Source organism: Coregonus clupeaformis, chromosome 6, assembly GCF_020615455.1.
Source record: "Coregonus clupeaformis isolate EN_2021a chromosome 6, ASM2061545v1, whole genome shotgun sequence".
NCBI lineage: Eukaryota > Metazoa > Chordata > Actinopteri > Salmoniformes > Salmonidae > Coregonus > Coregonus clupeaformis.
This window is the reverse complement of record NC_059197.1, coordinates 12666320-12684979: the sequence shown is the minus strand read 5'-3', so window position 1 is coordinate 12684979 and position 18660 is coordinate 12666320. Positions and strand designations below refer to the sequence as shown.

At 46.9% G+C, this 18660-nt stretch overlaps 1 protein-coding gene across 2 annotated transcripts in view; it reads right to left on the bottom strand.

Moving 5' to 3' along the window:
* LOC121567676 (protein-tyrosine sulfotransferase 1) overlaps window positions 1–18660 on the bottom strand; it is a 95796-nt gene that overhangs the window by 51647 nt on the left and 25489 nt on the right. For both annotated transcript variants that reach the window (XM_041877887.2, XM_041877888.2), the window contains exon 2: window positions 10845–11913. In XM_041877887.2, coding sequence (XP_041733821.1) covers window positions 10845–11713 — 869 coding nt within the window. In that variant the 5' untranslated portion in view covers window positions 11714–11913. The remainder of the gene's footprint in view (window positions 1–10844; window positions 11914–18660) is intronic.

The following is an 18660-nucleotide window of genomic DNA, read 5'->3' as shown; positions in this document are numbered from 1 at the left end:
CTTTTGGCAAACACCAAACGTGTTTGCTTATTTTTTTCTTTAAGCAATGACTTTTTTCTGATCACTCTTCTGTAAAGCCCAGCTCTGTGGAGTGTACGGCTTAAAGTGGTCCTATGGACAGATACTCCAATCTCCGCTGTGGAGCTTTGCAGCTCCTTCAGGGTTATCTTTGGTCTCTTTGTTGCCTCTCTGATTAATGCCCTCCTTGCCTGGTCCGTGAGTTTTGGTGGGCGGCCCTCTCTTGACAGGTTTGTTGTGATGCCATATCCTTTCAATTTTTTAATAATGGATTTAAATGGTGCTCCGTGGGATTTTCAAAGTTTCTGATCTTTTTTTATAACCCAACCCTGTTCTGTACTTCTCCACAACTTTGTCCCTGACCTGTTTGGAGAGCTCCTTGGTCTTTATGGTGCCGCTTGCTTGGTGGTGCCCCTTTCTTAGTGGTGTTGCAGACTCTGGGGCCTTTCAGAACAGGTGTATACAGTGAGGGAAAAAAGTATTTGATCCCCTGCTGATTTTGTACGTTTGCCCACTGACAAAGAAATTATCAGTCTATAATTTTAAATGGTAGGTTTATTTGAACAGTGAGAAACAGAATAACAACAAAAAAATCCAGAAAAACGCATGTCGAAAATGTTATAAATTGATTTGCATTTTAATGAGGGAAATAAGTATTTGACCCCTCTGCAAAACCTGACTTGGTGGCAAAACCCTTGTTGGCAATCACAGAGGTCAGACGTTTCTTGTAGTTGGCCACCAGGTTTGCACACATCTCAGGAGGGATTTTGTCCCACTCCTCTTTGCAGATCTTCTCCAAGTCATTAAGGCTTCGAGGCTGACGTTTGGCAACTCGAACATTCAGCTCCCTCCACAGATTTTCTATGGGATTAAGGTCTGGAGACCGGCTAGGCCATTCCAGGACCTTAATGTGCTTTTTCTTGACCCACTCCTTTGTTGCCTTGGCCGTGTGTTTTGGGTCATTGTCATGCTGGAATACCCATCCACGACCCATTTTCAATGCCCTGGCTGAGGGAAGGAGGTTCTCACCCAAGATTTGACGGTACATGGCCCCATCCATCGTCCCTTTGATGCGGTGAAGTTGTCCTGTCCCCTTAGCAGAAAAACACCCCCAAAGCATAATGTTTCCACCTCCATGTTTGACGGTGGGGATGGTGTTCTTGGGGTCATAGGCAGCATTCCTCCTCCTCCAAACACGGCGAGTTGAGTTGATGCCAAAGAGCTCGATTTTGGTCTCATCTGACCACAACACTTTCACCCAGTTCTCCTCTGAATCATTCAGATGTTCATTGGCAAACTTCAGACGGGCCTGTATATGTGCTTTCTTGAGCAGGGGGACCTTGCGGGCGCTGCAGGATTTCAGTCCTTCACGGCGTAGTGTGTTACCAATTGTTTTATTGGTGTCTATGGTCCCAACTGCCTTGAGATCATTGACAAGATCCTCCCGTGTAGTTCTGGGCTGATTCCACACCATTCTCATGATCATTGCAACTCCACAAGGTGAGATCTTGCATGGAGCCCCAGGCCGAGGGAGAGTGACAGTTATTTTGTGTTTCTTCCATTTACGAATAATCGCACCAACTGTTGTCACCTTCTCACCAAGCTGCTTGGCGATGGTCTTTTAGCCCATTCCAGCCTTGTGTAGGTCTACAATCTTGTCCCTGACATCCTTGGAGAGCTTTTTGGTCTTGGCCATGGTGGAGAGTTTGGAATCTGATCGATTGATTGCTTCTGTGGACAGGTGTCTTTTATACAGGTAACGAGCTGAGATTAGGGGCACTCCCTTTAAGAGTGTGCTCCTAATCCCAGCTCGTTACCTGTATAAAAGACACCTGGGAGCCAGAAATCCTTCTGATTGAGAGGGGGTCAAATACTTATTTCCCTTTTTAAAATGCATTTTATAACATTTTTGACATGCGTTTTTTTGGATTTTTTTGTTGTTATTCTGTCTCTCACTGATCAAATAAACCTACCATTAAAAATAGACGGATCATTTCTTTGTCAGTGGGCAAACATGCAAAATCAGCAGGGGATCAAATACTTTTTTCCCTCACTGTATATACTGAGATCATGTGACACTTAGATTGCACACATTATTTAACTAATTATATGACTTCTTTTGAATTATATGATTTTGTTGAATTTTCTTAAACAAGTTATTTTTTTCATTTCACTTCACCAATTTTGACTATTTTGTGTATGTCCATTACATGAAATCCAAATAAAAATCAATTTAAATTACAGGTTGCAATGCAACAAAATAGGAAAAACGCCAAGGGGGATGAATACTTTTGCAAGGCCCTGTAAGTGGCATATACAGTCGTTCTGGATAAGAGCGTCTGCTAAATGACTAAAATGTAAATGTAAGTCGGAAGTTTACATACACTTAGGTTGGAGTCATTAAAACTCGTTTTTCAACCACTCCACACATTTCTTGTTAACGAACTATAGTTTTGGGAAGTTGGTTACGACATCTACTTTGTAGACAGATTATTTCACTTATAATTCACTGTATCACAATTCCAGTGGGTCAGAAGTTGACTGTGCCTTTAAACAGCTTGGAAAATTCCAGAAAATGATGTCATGGCTTTAGAAGCTTCTGATAGGCTAATTGACATAATTTGAGTCAATAGGAGGTGTACCTGTGGATGTATTTCAAGGCCTACCTTCAAACTCAGTGCCTCTTTGCTTGACATCATGGGAAAATCAAAAGAAATCAGCCAAGACCTCAGAAAAAAATGTGTAGACCTCCACAAGTCTGGTTCATTCTTGGGAGCAATTTCCAAACGCCTGAAGGTACCACATTCATCTGTACAAACAATAGAACGCAAGTATAAACACCATGGGACCACGCAGCCGTCATACCGCTCAGGAAGGAGATGCGTTCTGTCTCCTAGAGATGAATGTACTTTGGTGCGAAAAGTGCAAATCAATCTCAGAACAAACAGCAAAGGACCTTGTGAAGATGCTGGAGGAAACAGGTACAAAAGTATCTATATCCACAGTAAAAACGAGTCCTATATCGACATAACCTGAAAGGCCGCTCAGCAAGGAAGAAGCCACTGCTCCAAAACTGCCATAAAAAAGCCAGACTACGGTTTGCAACAGCACATGGGGACGAAGATCGTACTTTTTGGAGAAATGTCCTCTGGTCTGATGAAACAACAATAGAACTGTTTGGCCATAATGAACATCTTTATGTTTGGAGGAAAAAGGGGGTTGCTTGCAAGCCGAAGAACACCATCCCAACCGTGAAGCACGGGGGTGGCAGCATCATGCTGTGGGGGTGCTTTGCTGCAGGAGGGACTGGTGCACTTCACAACATAGATGGCATCATGAGGAAGGAAAATTGTGTGTATATATTGAAGCAACATCTCAAGACATCAGTCAGGAAGTTTAAGCTTGGTCGCAAATGGGTCTTACCAAATGGACAATGACCCCAAGTTTACTTCCAATGTTGTGACAAAATGGCTTAAGGACAACAAAGTCAAGGTATTGGAGTGGCCATCATAAAGCCCTGACCTCAATCCTATAGAAAATTTGTGGGCAGAATTGAAAAAGTGTGTGCGAGCAAGGAGGCCTACAAACCTGACTCAGTTACACCAGCTCTGTCAGGAGGAATGGGCCAAAATTCACCCAACTTATTGTGGGAAGCTTGTGGAAGGCTACCCAAAATGTTTGACACAAGTTAAACAATTTAAAGGCAATGCTACCAAATACTAATTGAGTGTATGTAAACTTCTGACCCACTGGGAATGTGATGAAAGAAATAAAAGCTGAAATAAATAATTCTCTCTACTATTATTCTGACATTTCACATTCTTAAAATAAAGTGGTGATCCTAACTGACCTAAGACAGGGAATTTCTACTAGGATTAAATGTCAGGAATTGTGAAAAACTGAGTTTAAATGTATTTGGCTAAGGTGTATGTAAACTTCCGACTTCAACTGTATATCGTTTTTTCATAAATGTTATATTGTTAAAGAATGGAGGAACAACACCCTGTGTCTGTACTCTTAACTTCCTGTTACATTTACATTAGGTTATGGACCCACTACATCTGTAAAGTCTGTCTCAATCCCAGTATTTATGTATTTGTTTGTTTAATAAAAAAGATCACAAAAAAGGACCTGATGGATATAGCAAGAGTATGTTTATCAGTAGTCTGGTTGACTGATTTGGTAACACTGAGTATGAGCGAAGCTTCATTGTTTTTTATATAAAGGAGGCAGATGGCGATACAACGATGTGTGATTTCCGGTGTGAGCCAGGAATAGTTCAGAACATTATTATTTATTTTTTTGCATGCAATCACACAACATTTAGACTTCTCCGCTAAGCCCCGTAACTTGCAACAATTAAAGTCCAAGAAGCATAAATTAAACATGAAGACAGACAGAAATTCAAGCTTTTCCTTTGAAATGTGAGGATCATTGTTTTGTGGTGAAACAAGGCAACTTGGAGGTACAATATTATACAATACCCCCTTTGGTAGCGCAAATATAATATATTTTGTCGTCCTTGCCAAGGACACACCAGAACATTTCTGGCTTGCCCTGGTACAGCAAAGCTGGCTTCTCAGTAGTTTGCTGAGCTCAGGGCAAAGATACTAATCCTGTTGAGACTTGTGCTGTTTACTAAAAGAGCTATTCTTCATCTTTTACAGTCCCAGTCTGTACTCTATGGCCACATGACCATGTATGGAATCTCATCTCTGCTGCCTGTCTTCAGCTGTGTCCAGAGAGCCCGACAGCCAGCCAGCCAGACAGAGAGCCCGACAGCCAGCCAGCCAGACAGAGAGCCCGACAGCCAGCCAGACAGACAGAGAGCCCGACAGCCAGACAGCCAGACAGAGAGCCCAACAGCCAGCCAGCCAGACAGAGAGCCCGACAGCCAGCCAGCCAGACAGAGAGCCCGACAGCCAGCCAGCCAGCCAGACAGAGAGCCAGCCAGACAACAAGCCAGCCCGACAGCCAGCCAGACAGAGAGCCAGCCAGACAACAAGCCAGCCCGACAGCCAGCCAGCCAGAGAGCCCGACAGCCAGCCAGCCAGACAGAGAGCCCGACAGCCAGCCAGACAGACAGAGAGCCCGACAGCCAGCCAGCCAGACAGAGAGCCAGCCAGACAACCAGCCAGCCAGCCAGCCAGAGAGCCCGACAGCCAGACAGAGAGCCCGACAGCCAGCCAGACAGACAGAGAGCCCGACAGCCAGCCAGTCAGACAGAGAGCCAGCCAGACAACAAGCCAGCCCGACAGCCAGCCAGCCAGAGAGCCCTAAGCCAGCCAGCCAGACAGAGAGCCCGACAGCCAGCCAGACAGACAGAGAGCCAGCCAGACAACAAGCCAGCCAGAGAGCCCGACAGCCAGCCAGACAGACAGAGAGCCCGACAGCCAGCCAGCCAGACAGAGAGCCAGCCAGACAACCAGCCAGACAGAGAGCCCGACAGCCAGCCTGCCAGAGAGCCCGACAGCCAGCCAGACAGACATGGCTACAGTGGCCAGAGAGCATTCCTAAGAATTATGGAGAGGAGGGCTTAACAAGGACATTTGGCTTCTTCTGGAACACTCCAGAACACTCTACAGAACACTCTAGGGCCCTTACAGTTTTGTAAGGAGGTGTAAAAACATTTGAAATAATCATGAGGGGCTGCAGTGGGTCTGCTACTCTCATATGCAGTCAGAGTTGGCTGTAGTGTTTTAGGGGCCCTGAGCAAAATGTTGTTGGGCCAACCCAACAATTGCAATTGTATTACACATTTCATGCAATTCTACACCTTTTGCCATTGGGTGGAGAGAAATGTTTGCCGTTTTTTAATATGATATCTGAGTGACTAACACAATCAAATCCCCCCCGCCCCCGGTCGATAATTCGACCATCGTTACTACAAGTTCAGATAGCTGGCCGCTAGACTAATTTACGCCCAAAAAAAGTTTCAGATGACATGGCTAATTGAGTGACTGTCGTTGGCTGACATAACAAGAGAGAAACTGTTGATGCACAACCACATTTAGAAATGTCACCTTGTTGTATTCTACTGTTCTAACTCTCAACAGTAACTTGAGACCCCGATTGAGTCCCCCCCCCCAAAAAAATAAAAAAATAAAAATAAAATGTATTCGTGGGTATACAAATGTTCTAGAGCCTTGGGGGTCCACTCCTGTGTCTTTACAGAGTGACAGCTAAACTCTGTGTTCCGGCACCTGTCTCCCCATAGCATGGCAGTAGTTAAAATGAGGACCTGGCAACAATAACATCTAGAGCCTTGGGTCCTTGTTTACAATATTAACCTGTTCACTGCCTCCCCGTCTATTACACGTGGACTTAAAAACCAGTCAACCGCTGCGTCTGAAATGCTACCCTCTTCCCTACACAGTGCACTACTTTTGACCAGAGCTCTATAGGCACTGGTCAAAGAGTAGTGCACTAAATAGGGATATATAATGTATACTGTATGTATCCAAGGGCTTTTGTCATGACTGTGGGAGTTTGTCATGATCGTCGGTGGGGACTCTTCTATTGCTTTATGGTTTGCTGAAGAGTGGAGACCTCATTGAATTCATAAACGATTTATTGTAAACAGTAGAATTAGGACATTAGTTGACCAAGTACCAAGTATCATGTTGTATTTGTTACAGAGAACCACTAATAGGGGATTCCTTATTGTTTCTACCTTGAGTCCGTTTGTGGGATAGTGAATCAGATGTTTGTGTCCGTTTGTGGGATAGTGAATCAGATGTTTGAGTCCGTTTGTGGGATAGTGAATCAGATGTTTGAGTCCGTTTGTGGGATAGTGAATCAGATGTTTGAGTCCGTTTGTGGGATAGTGAATCAGATGTTTGAGTCCGTTTGTGGGATAGTGAATCAGATGTTTGAGTCCGTTTGTGGGATAGTGAATCAGATGTTTGTGTCCGTTTGTGGGATAGTGAATCAGATGTTTGAGTCCGTTTGTGGGATAGTGAATCAGATGTTTGAGTCCGTTTGTGGGATAGTGAATCAGATGTTTGAGTCCCTTTGTGGGATAGTGAATCAGATGTTTGAGTCCGTTTGTGGGATAGTGAATCAGTTGTTTGTGTCCGTTTGTGGGATAGTGAATCAGATGTTTGAGTCCGTTTGTGGGATAGTGAATCAGATGTTTGAGTCCGTTTGTGGGATAGTGAATCAGATGTTTGAGTCCCTTTGTGGGATAGTGAATCAGATGTTTGAGTCCGTTTGTGGGATAGTGAATCAGTTGTTTGTGTCCGTTTGTGGGATAGTGAATCAGATGTTTGAGTCCGTTTGTGGGATAGTGAATCAGATGTTTGAGTCCGTTTGTGGGATAGTGAATCAGATGTTTGAGTCCCTTTGTGGGATAGTGAATCAGATGTTTGAGTCCCTTTGTGGGATAGTGAATCAGATGTTTGTGGCCTTATTGGGGTGATCACTTTAGTGCCATCTCAGAGAGGGTCAATATGGAGCCAACCAGGAAGTCAGACAGACAGCTGGGGTAAACAAAAATCAATGCACCACAGAACAGCTCCCCCTCTATCTGCATCTCTCCATCCATCCCCCTCTATCTGCATCTCTCCATCCATCCCCCTCTATCTGCATCTCTCCATCCATCCCCCTCTATCTGCATCTCTCCATCCATCCCCCTCTATCTGCATCTCTCCATCCATCCCCCTCTATCTGCATCTCTCCATCCATCCCCCTCTATCTGCATCCCTCCACCCATCCCCCTCTATCTGCATCTCTCCATCCATCCCCCTCTATCTGCATCTCTCCACCCATCCCCTCTATCTGCATCTCTCCACCCATCCCCCTCTATCTGCATCTCTCCATCCATCCCCCTCTATCTGCATCTCTCCACCCATCCCCCTCTATCTGCATCTCTCCATCCATCCCCCTCTATCTGCATCTCTCCATCCATCCCCCTCTATCTGCATCTCTCCATCCATCCCCCTCTATCTGCATCTCTCCATCCATCCCCCTCTATCTGCATCTCTCCATCCATCCCCCTCTATCTGCATCTCTCCATCCATCCCCCTCTATCTGCATCTCTCCATCCATCCCCCCTCTATCTGCATCTCTCCATCCATCCCCCTCTATCTGCATCTCTCCATCCATCCCCCTCTATCTGCATCTCTCCACCCATCCCCCTCTATCTGCATCTCTCCATCCATCCCCCTCTATCTGCATCTCTCCACCCATCCCCCTCTATCTGCATCTCTCCATCCATCCCTCCCTGGAGTGTAAAGAAAAAATTAATTTCCAATTAATGAGGTAGTTCCCTGTCAGTGGTGACCCGTTGCTGCCTGGCTGGTTCCTAGGACGGTGTGTGTGTCCCGTTGCTGCCTGGCTGGTTCCTAGGACGGTGTGTGTGTGTGTGTGTGTGTGTGTGTGTGTGTGTGTCTCTCTCTCGGAAGATGCTGCCTGGCTTCCCTACAGACCAGTGCACCCTTGTTTATATACTATCAGCTAAATAAACCAATCAATACAAACAACCACTAATCCCCCACAATCCTCCACTAACCACTACTCATGTGACTACTACTGTGACCTCTGACCTGGGTAGCGTTGAAGAGGCTGCAACGTTTTCAGCTTTGCAGATAAAAATGTATTGTGACGATCTGACATGGTTTCATGTTCGTACTTACACAGCACGTTGGTTCTCTATAAAATATTCTGGCCCCGCTTTAAACAAATTAGAACCTAAGGCTTAATGAAGCCTTCATTATATCTTTATAAGAAACTATAGACATTCATAAGTAAAATGTCATGCTATTCTCTGGATTTATAGGCTGCAGATATCTGGCTGGCGAACTCCCCATCTGTTTGGTTGCATCCCAAATCACTCACTCAATCAATCAAATTTTATTTATAAAGCCCTTTTTACATCAGCAGATGTCACAAAGTGCTATACAGAAACCCAGCCTAAAACCCCAAACAGCAAGCAATGCAGATGTAGAAGCACCTTGGCTAGGAAAAACTCCCTAGAAAGGCAGAAACCTAGAGAGGAAACAGGCTCTGAGGGGTGGCCAGTCCCCTTCTGGCTGTGCCGGGTGGAGATTATAACAGTACATGGACATTAAAGACACTCTATTTCCGATGTAGCAAACTACTTTTGACCAGGGCCCATACGGTTCTTATCAAAAGCAGTGCACTACATACCCCCCCCCCATTGATTGGCCTGCACAGAGCCCCGACCTCAACCCCACTGACCACCTTTGGGATGAATTGGAACGCTGACTGCGAGCCAGGCCTAATCGCCCAACATCAGTGCCCGACCTCACTAATGCTCTTGTGGCTAAATGGAAGCAAGTCCCTGCAGCAATGTTCCAACATCTATTGGAAAGCCTTCCCAGAAGAGTGGAGGCTTTTATAGCAGCAAAGGGGGGGGCAACTCCATATTTATACCCATGATTTTGGAATGAGACGTTGGACGAGCAGGTGTCCACATACTTTTGGTCATGTGGCGTAGCTCTGTTCAGCCCCAGAATGCATCCCAAATGACACCCTATTTCATATCTACTGCACTAGTTTTGACCAGAGCCCATAGGGACACAGCCTGAGAAATGGGTTAGGAAGGTTACTTTCCCCTCTTCTACGGTGTGTAGCTGACTAACGAGTGAGGTTTCTCACCTAGATCCACTCTAGGATGATGAATACCCAACAGATGGACAGTAAATTAATGTTTGGAGGCTCCCTGGAAACACGAGGCTGTTATACATTGTTATTTCAGGCCCTTTCAGAAACTGGCCTGGAGTGAGAAATGTGTGTTGTTGGCTCTGTATCAGCAATAAAGTTTCCTACTGAACTACCTACTCAACTACTAGACTTGCTATCCTTCCTTCCCCCTGTACCATCACCATTTCATCCCTCTCTCTCTTTCCCCTCTGGGAGGAACAATAGTTGCGAACCAGCGAGAGCGAGAGCGAGAGCGAGAGCGAGGGAGAGCGAGGGAGAGAGAGAGAGAGGTGGAACAGTCCTAACTTGTCTCACTGCACCAGGAAGGGAATGTGTTAAGGAGAGCCTGACCTGTTCACCACTCACACCTCGTCAGCCTGGTGATGAACGGTGCTTGCTCACCATAACGCTGTGCTAAGGGTGCGTCCCAAATGACTCCCTATCCCCCTGTGGGCCCTGGTCAAAAGTAGCGCACTATCTAGGGAATAGGGTGCCATTTGGTACGCAGATCTGTGATTCAACCACAGCATTGAGTATTTTGACTACATGACCAATGTAGTGAAGGAGGAGACAGTGTCTTGTAAACAGGAAACATCCCCAGGGATAACTGCTTGTTATTGGCTAGATCACAGTCAACAGGAATGCATTAGTTATCAGCAGCAGAACAGAGCAGAGCAGACAGCTTTCAGAACCAGAAGCTAAGAACAGAGGCCTGTGTTCTAGAACCAGAACCAAAATGGCAGCTGAGCTTCACTGAGAATGAGGAGTGGGAGAGCCACTGTGACCCAGATAGCTCAGTGAGGTGATGCATGGAGGTTCTGCCTGGCTGCGTCCTCATTTTTCAGCCCCTAAAAACCTTGAAGATTCTGCCTGCCCAAACGTAATCTCTCCACTAAATCACGGGAAGTATTACAGAGTGTGTGGCTTTTTGTTTCTTCAGGTTGTCTGGTTTTGTTATCTAACAGCACAAAGCCTTGTTTCACCCTTCATAGACTACAAGGTCACTGACCCCTGATTTACAAGCTAATTGAGTAGAAATTTTATTCACTTTAGACACTGACAAAAATTAACAGGGAGGGAGACAGGCATGCCTGAAGTTCAACAACATGCAGGCTCAGGGTACGCACACACACACACACCCCCCCAACACCACTACTTACTTGGAGAGGGATACACCTCCTGCTTTCCCTATGAGTTCCTCGTGGTGAAGCACCGCCTCGTTCCAGGGAATGTCCAGGAATTTGAGCAGCGTCCTCATCCACTTCTCTGGATGGAGGACCAGCTGTTCATAATGCACCGGCAGACACTTGTCTGAGGCCTCCAGGCACTGAGTGTACATGGTCTCTATGGCCCTGTTCCACTTGGTCAGGCAGTCTCTGTAGCTGCCCAGGTCAAAGCCAGCGATCGTCACCTTACGTGAGATCATCGAGTGGACAGAGGCGCGTCCGTCCCGGATCATGAGCACGAACTTGGCGTGCGGGAAGATCTTAGCCAGGTAGGAGAGGGACTTCAGAGCGAAGGGGTCCTTGTTGCAGAGGAAGTTGGCGGGCTCGCCGTGCTTCACGATGATCTCCAGGAGGAAGGCCTGCATGGCCGCGTCCAGGACCTCGTCCGTCACCCCGGCCTCGTCCAGACGCATCTTCTCCCTCCCCGACCGCGACCACATCTGTTTCATGGCCAGGATACGAGGAATAACCCTGGTCTCCTCTCCACACCGAACCTCAGGGTGAGCGTCCAGCATGGCTCTCATTAACGTTGTCCCACTCCTGGGAACCCCTCCAATGAACACTAGGGGCATGTCCTTGTTGTAGACGAATGGAGCGGAGAGGTTGTGGCCCCTGGGTCTGGAGCCACGCAGGACGGTGGAGGAGCCCAACGAGCCCCCCAGGAGGACCCCAGGCTGGCTGCTGCGCTCCTCGATGCGGTGGTGGCACTCCATGGCGTGACGGCCTAAGTAGAAGACTGTGACTGAGCTGATGACCAGACAGGCCACCAGCAGGTTCTGCTTCAGCTTCCCCATCATCACCATCTCAGGACCAGGGAGAGGGGGGTGGATGGAGGGAGGTGGAGGTGTACCAGAGGAGGTAGTGTGGAAGTGGAGGAGGAAGAGGGGAGAAGGGAAGGGGAGAGTAGTGGAGGGTCCCTCCCTTCAAGGTTGGCAGTAGGGGGCAGAGTGTGGTGTGTGTTCCCCAGTGGTCAGCGCTCGTCGACTGCCCAGCTCCATCAGGCCTGGGGAAGGACAGAACAGAACAATGGTATTATTATACACTGCTCAAAAAAATAAAGGGAACACTTAAACAACACAATGTAACTCCAAGTCAATCACACTTCTGTGAAATCAAACTGTCCACTTAGGAAGCAACACTGATTGACAATAAATGTCACATGCTGTTGTGCAAATGGAATAGACAACAGGTGGAAATTATAGGCAATTAGCAAGACACCCCCAATAAAGGACTGGTTTTGCAGGTGGTGACCACAGACCACTTCTCAGTTCCTATGCTTCCTGGCAGATGTTTTGGTCACTTTTGAATGCTGGCGGTGCTTTCACTCTAGTGGTAGCATGAGACGGAGTCTACAACCCACACAAGTGGCTCAGGTAGTGCAGCTCATCCAGGATGGCACATCAATGCGAGCTGTGGCAAGAATGTTTGCTGTGTCTGTCAGCGTAGTGTCCAGAGCATGGAGGGCGCTACCAGGAGACAGGTCAGTACATCAGGAGACGTGGAGGAGGCCGTAGGGAGGGCAACAACCCAGCAGCAGGACTGCTACCTCCGCCTTTGTGCAAGGAGGAGCAGGAGGAGCACTGCCAGAGCCCTGCAAAATGACCTCCAGCAGGCCACAAATGTGCATGTGTCTGCTCAAACGGTCAGAAACAGACTCCATGAGGGTGGTATGAGGGCCCGACATCCACAGGTGGGGGTTGTGCTTACAGCCCAACACCGTGCAGGACGTTTGGCATTTGCCAGAGAACACCAAGATTGGCAAATTCGCCACCGACGCCCTGTGCTCTTCACAGATGAAAGCAGGTTCACACTGAGCACGTGACAGAGTCTGGAGACGCCGTGGAGAACGTTCTGCTGCCTGCAACATCCTCCAGCATGACCGGTTTGGCGGTGGGTCATTCATGGTGTGGGGTGGCATTTCTTTGGGGGGCCGCACAGCCCTCCATGTGCTCGCCAGAGGTAGCCTGACTGCCATTAGGTACCGAGATGAGATCCTCAGACCCCTTGTGAGACCATATGCTGGTGCGGTTGGCCCTGGGTTCCTCCTAATGCAAGACAATGCTAGACCTCATGTGGCTGGAGTGTGTCAGCAGTTGCTGCAAGAGGAAGGCATTGATGCTATGGACTGGCCCGCCCTTTCCCCAGACCTGAATCCAATTGAGCACATCTGGGACATCATGTCTCGCTCCATCCACCAACGCCACATTGCACCACAGACTGTCCAGGAGTTGGCGGATGCTTTAGTCCAGGTCTGGGAGGAGATCCCTCAGGAGACCATCCGCCACCTCATCAGGAGCATGCCCAGGCCAGGCGTTGTAGGGAGGTCATACAGGCACGTGGAGGCCATACACACACTACTGAGCCTCATTTTGACTTGTTTTAAGGACATTACATCAAAGTTGGATCAGCCTGTAGTGTGGTTTTCCACTTTAATTTTGAGGGTGACTCCAAATCCAGAACTCCATGGGCTGATACATTTGATTTCCATTGATAATTTGTGTGATTTTGTTGTCAGCACATTCAACTAACATTCTCTTTGTCTGACAAGGTTACGCACCGCATGCAAAAAACCACTATGCTGTAAGAAAACAAGGTTCACTGCACAACTACGGTGTAAAAGAAACAAGGTTAAGGCCGACATCATAAAGTTGTCATAAAAAAAAGAAACGTTTTCAGACACAATCAAGGCCCTCAGTTGACACAAGCTCAGAGGAATGAGGATCAAGGCCGCATCAAGTGAAAACAGAGAGAGAGACAGAAAGTAGCTCCAGTATTCAGCACTCAGTCATAAGCATTTAAGACTTCCCCAGTGACACATTTAGCAAAAAAACTCCCTAAAAACAAGACACTAAGATAACTCTTATTTTTTCTTTATTGTTTTGTTCGTCTTTTTACTCAGGCTTTTACTCCCAGGCGTCAGTTTGTTTCTGAGAGAGACGATCCTGACCAGGAACAAGACCTCTGGTCTCAAATTTGGCCCTGAGCAGTTCCACAGGCTCTGATTGGGCATTGTGACACATCGGGGCATGCAGAGCCTCCACCAGATCACTCTGGGTCATTTCCATGTGAAAGTACCAATGAGCACCAGCATGTGAAGTTTATAGGAGTACATCGAATTTGGTGTCAAATGAAAGCTAAGAGTCTATATATTTTGGGGAAATAAGGCATAGATATGTTTTTTTTAAAATCCATTTTCCATCTTAGAAATTAGGAATAAGCAAAGGCTTGGTCACACGGATGGAAAAAGGGGTCTTAAAAAACATCTACTAGAAAAAGTATTGGGGTATTAGAAACACATGAAAACACAACAATGTTGAAGGCCCCTGCCAACTAATATCAACATTTCTATTTAGTTTTGCAGAAATGATTAGCCTTCTGTAACTTTAAGAAATATTGCCTAGTGTCTTGTCATTCTGATCCAAAAAAAACACATATCTTTAAGATATTGATAAGATATTTGATACTTGATAAGATAAGATATTTATTCTCTGAATCTTTTGACTCTCTATGTCCCCTATCCTCCCGGCCGGCTCGGTCCTCCCCTCCTGCTCCGTGGCTTGACGACTCATTGCGAGCTCACAGAACAAGACTCTGGGCAGCCGAGCGGAAATCGAAGAAAACTAGACTCCCTGCGGACCTGTCATCTTTCCACTCCCTCCTCTCTACATTCTCTTCCTCCGTTTCTGCTGCTAAAGCCACTTTCTACCACTCTAAATTTCAAGCCTCTGCCTCTAACCCTAGGAAGCTCTTTGCCACCTTCTCCTCCCTGCTGAATCCTCCTCCTCCTCCCCCTCCCTCATCCCTCTCTGTGGATGACTTTGTCAACCATTTTGAAATGAAGGTTGACGACATCCGATCCTCATTTATTAAGTCAAATGACACCGCTGGTCCTGCTCACACTGCCCTACCCTATGCTTTGACTTCTTTCTCCCCTCTCTCTCCAGATGAAATCTTGCGACTTGTGACGGCCGGCCGCCCAACAACCTGCCCGCTTGACCCTATCCCCTCCCCTCCTCTCTTCTCCAGACCATTTCCGGAGACCTTCTCCCTTACCTCACCTCGCTCATCAACTCATCCTTGTCCGCTGGCTATGTCCCTTCCATCTTCAAGAAAGCGAGAGTTGCACCCCTCCTCAAAAAACCTACACTCGATCCCTCCGATGTCAACAAGTACAGACCAGTATCCCTTCTTTCTTTTCTCTCCAAAACTCTTGAGCGTGCCGTCTATAGCCAACTCTCCTGCTCTCTCTCTCAAAATGACCTTCTTGATCCAAACCAGTCAGGTTTAAAGACTGGTCATTCAACTGAGACTGCTCTTCTCTGTGTCACGGAGGCTCTCCGCACTGCTAAAGCTAACTCTCCTCTGCTCTCATCCTTCTAGACCTATCTGCTGCCTTTGATACTGTGAACCATCAGATCCTCCTCTCCAACCTCTCCGAGTTGGGCATCTCTGGTGCTGCTTACTCTTGGATTGCGTCCTACCTGACAGGTCGCTCCTACCAGGTGGCGTGGCGAGAATCTGTCTCCACACCACGTGCTCTCACCACTGGTGTCCCCCAGGGCTCAGTTCTAGGCCCTGTCCTATTCTCTCTATACACCAAGTCACTTGGCTCTGTCATATCCTCACATGGTCTCTCCTATCATTGCTACGCAGATGACACACAATTAATCTTCTCCTTTCCCCCTTCTGATAACCAGGTGGCGAATCGCATCTCTGCATGTCCTGCCTTACACAGGAAGCGGAACAGGTCCTAATCCAGGCACTTGTCATCTCCCGTCTGGATTACTGCAACTCGCTGTTGGCTGGGCTCCCTGCCTGTGCCATTAAAGGGGTTTAAATGGCATATTAAACCCCTACAACTCATCCAGAATGCTGCAGCCTGTCTGGTGTTCAACCTTCCCAAGTTCTCTCACGTCACCCCACTCCTCCGCACACTCCACTGGCTTCCAGTTGAAGCTCGCATCTGCTACAAGACTATGGTGCTTGCCTACGGAGCTGTGAGGGGAACGGCACCTCCTTACCTTCAGGCTCTGATCAGTCCCTACACCCAAACGAGGGCATTGCGTTCTTCCACCTCTGGCCTGCTGGTCCCCCTACCTCTACGGAAGCACAGTTCCCGCTCAGCCCAGTCAAAACTGTTCGCTGCTCTGGCACCCCAATGGTGGAACAAGCTCCCTCACAACGCCAGGACAGCGGAGTCACTGACCACCTTCCGGAGACACTTGAAACCCTACCTCTTTAAGGAATACCTGGGATAGTATAAAAGTAATCCTTCTCCCCCCCACCCCCCTATCCCACCCCACCAATAAAAATAATAATAACAATACAAAAAAAAAGAAGTATATATATATATATATATACACATACATACAGTGGGGAGAACAAGTATTTGATACACTGCCGATTTTGCAGGTTTTCCTACTTACAAAGCATGTAGAGGTCTGTAATTTTTATCATAGGTACACTTCAACTGTGAGAGACAGAATCTAAAACAAAAATCCAGAAAATCACATTGTATGATTTTTAAGTAATTCATTTGCATTTTATTGCATGACATAAATATTTGATCACCTACCAACCAGTAAGAATTCCGGCTCTCACAGACCTTAGTTTTTCTTTAAGAAGCCCTCCTGTTCTCCACTCATTACCTGTATTAACTGCACCTGTTTGAACTCGTTACCTGTATAAAAGACACCTGTCCACACACTCAAACAAACAGACTCCAACCTCTCCACAATGGCCAAGACCAGAGAGCTGTGTAAGGACATCAGGGATACAATTGTAGACCTGCACAAGGCTGGGATGGGCTACAGGACAATAGGCAAGCAGCTTGGTGAGAAGGCAACAACTGTTGGCGCAATTATTAGAAAATGGAAGAAGTTCAAGATGACGGTCAATCACCCTCGGTCTGGGGCTCCATGCAAGATCTCACCTCGTGGGGCATCAATGATCATGAGGAAGGTGAGGGATCAGCCCAGAACTACACGGCAGGACCTGGTCAATGACCTGAAGAGAGCTGGGACCACAGTCTCAAAGAAAACCATTAGTAACACACTACGCCGTCATGGATTAAAATCCTGCAGCGCACGCAAGGTCCCCCTGCTCAAGCCAGCGCATGTCCAGGCCCGTCTGAAGTTTGCCAATGACCATCTGGATGATCCAGAGGAGGAATGGGAGAAGGTCATGTGGTCTGATGAGACAAAAATATAGCTTTTTGGTCTAAACTCCACTCACCGTGTTTGGAGGAAGAAGAAGGATGAGTACAACCCCAAGAACACCATCCCAACCGTGAAGCATGGAGGTGGAAACATCATTCTTTGGGGATGCTTTTCTGCAAAGGGGACAGGACGACTGCACCGTATTGAGGGGAGGATGGATGGGGCCATGTATCGCGAGATCTTGGCCAACAACCTCCTTCCCTCAGTAAGAGCATTGAAGATGTGTCGTGGCTGGGTCTTCCAGCATGACAACGACCCAAAACACACAGCCAGGGCAACTAAGGAGTGGCTCCGTAAGAAGCATCTCAAGGTCCTGGAGTGGCCTAGCCAGTCTCCAGACCTGAACACAATAGAAAATCTTTGGAGGGAGCTGAAAGTCCGTATTGCCCAGCGACAGCCCCGAAACCTGAAGGATCTGGAGAAGGTCTGTATGGAGGAGTGGGCCAAAATCCCTGCTGCAGTGTGTGCAAACCTGGTCAAGACCTACAGGAAACCTATGATCTCTGTAATTGCAAACAAAGGTTTCTGTACCAAATATTAAGTTCTGCTTTTCTGATGTATCAAATACTTATGTCATGCAATAAAATGCAAATGAATTACTTAAAAATCATACAAATGTGATTTTCTGGATTTTTGTTTTAGATTCCATCTCTCACAGTTGAAGTGTACCTATGATAAACATTACAGACCTCTACATGCTTTGTAAGTAGGAAAACCTGCAAAATCGGCAGTGTATCAAATACTTGTTCTCTCCACTGTGTGTGTGTATATATATATATATATATATATATATATATATATAAAAAAATATATATATTTTTACAAAATGAAAAAATAAAAAAATTATGTGACTGATGGGGCTGGCTTTGATGGGGCTGGCTTTGATGGGGCTTTCTCAGCAAGGCATCATTCATCTGCTCTGACCACTGACGCTGCTCAACAAGGCCTCATTCATCTGCTCTGACCACTGACGCTGCTCAACAAGGCCTCATTCATCTGCTCTGACCACTGACGCTGCTCAACTAGGCCTCATTCATCTGCTCTGACCACTGACGCTGCTCAACAAGGCCTCATTCATCTGCTCTGACGCTGCTCAACAAGGCATCATTCATCTGCTCTGACCAACGACTGACACCGCTCAACAAGCCTGAGCAGAGATGTAAATCAAAAACACCCACGCATGGTGACGCACAGTAACACCAGTCACAACGCACACCTTATGAAACAAGCACAAAAACACACGTTATCTGTGATGCAGACACATATCTAACATAATTGAAAAGAGCGGGAACACACACAGACACACGACGATGTCATCCTCCTCTTCCCCTCATTTTTTTAAAGCAATTATTACAGGCTAAGCTCCCTATTACAGATGTCCTTATTACAGACCTGTGCCTCTGCATCGTTCAGTATGTTAGTGTGTGTGGCATCCCTAAATAGTAGTAATATGCCGCTTAGCAGACGCTTTTATCCAAAGCGACTTACAGTCATGCGTGCATACATTTTTGTGTATGGGGTGGTCCCGGGGA